Source organism: Trichoderma citrinoviride (assembly GCF_003025115.1).
Source record: "Trichoderma citrinoviride strain TUCIM 6016 unplaced genomic scaffold BBK36scaffold_489, whole genome shotgun sequence".
Taxonomy (NCBI): Eukaryota; Fungi; Ascomycota; class Sordariomycetes; order Hypocreales; family Hypocreaceae; genus Trichoderma; species Trichoderma citrinoviride.
The window spans coordinates 1-1108 of record NW_020195197.1 but is presented as its reverse complement, the minus strand read 5'-3'; the positions used below and the strand labels follow the sequence as shown (position 1 = coordinate 1108).

General features: G+C 50.5%; 1 protein-coding gene across 1 annotated transcript; it reads right to left on the bottom strand.

Moving 5' to 3' along the window:
• Nucleotides 1-75: 75 nt before the first annotated feature.
• BBK36DRAFT_1164168 (hypothetical protein) lies at nucleotides 76-856 on the bottom strand (the record flags this gene model as incomplete). The annotated part of the gene is made up of 2 exons (XM_024894625.1): nucleotides 76-587; nucleotides 673-856. The coding sequence occupies 2 exons, from the start codon at nucleotides 854-856 to the stop codon at nucleotides 76-78; spliced, it is 696 nt and encodes a 231-aa protein (XP_024744649.1).
• Between the last annotated feature and the right edge of the window lie 252 nt (nucleotides 857-1108).

Sequence of the window (1108 nt, the reverse complement as noted above, 5' to 3'; positions counted from 1 at the left end):
AGATAGACAACTCAGTTAGACCATGTATCAAGATGATGCCGTCTCTTTAACTCGATGCTTTTGTGTCGCAACTACTTACTGGATGCCTACGGCCATAGGCTGACCGCCGTAGGGAATCCAGACGGGTGATCCGCTCATTCCAATCTCCGTCGTTGCGTGGTACTCAAGGTGGTCGCTAACTTCTGCCAAAGGACCGGAGCTCTCGACAAAGTCATTGCCAGCCGTTTCTCCGTAGCCATACACTCGCACCTCTTTGGGTTTCTGCAAGGTGCCCTTGGAGCCGAGCTCGAGGCTGAGTCCCAGGCCCGGCCTCTTTTTTTCCCTCGTCTTATCTTTGGCAAGCAGTATGACGCCGTAATCATGGACCGCCCTTTCATCAGACTTGGGCCAAGTCCCTAGGATGTCCACATATTGAGGACAAATCTCAACCTTGGTCGGGAATTCCGCATCGTTGTCTCCATAAATCACCATCAGCTCCGTAGCACGAACATTGTTTCCATCGATGAGGTTATGGGCAGCCGTCAGGATGACATCGTACTTGGGAGAAGGGAGGTTGACGAAGAATCCGGTGCCGTGTCTCCTATTTTCTGCCAACATAACATATTAGCCACTGTTTCAGAGGAAAGGGCTCTAGAGAATGATGTGCTGCGCTTTAGTCGAGGGACTCCTTACCGCCAAACCTGAATTGGAGCCTAACGATGGCGTTTCTGAGATCAAAACGGCTTCTGTCAAGAACGTTTAGGATCTCGGGCTGGTGATTCTGGGCGCGGCTTCGGTGACCGTCCTCAGCCTTCAGCATTTGCTTATACTCCATGATGGTGTCCGAGGCGAAGTCGAATTCCAGACGATAGAACATTTTTTCCGATTTTCCACGGCCGGCAAGAGGATTGAAAGGATTTAATACCGAAAGAAAACAAGACATCGTGTTTCGCAAATCGACTTTTGCAACCGCCATCGGAGGGCCATTGGATGCCCGCGCAGCCACTGGCTGATGCATCGCTGCCCAACACTCAACTCATGACAAGCAATCCAACAAATAGATTCACGGGACTGTATATCGATTAGCATCATCTGATGACCCTCGCCATAGAGATTTCTCACTCATGTC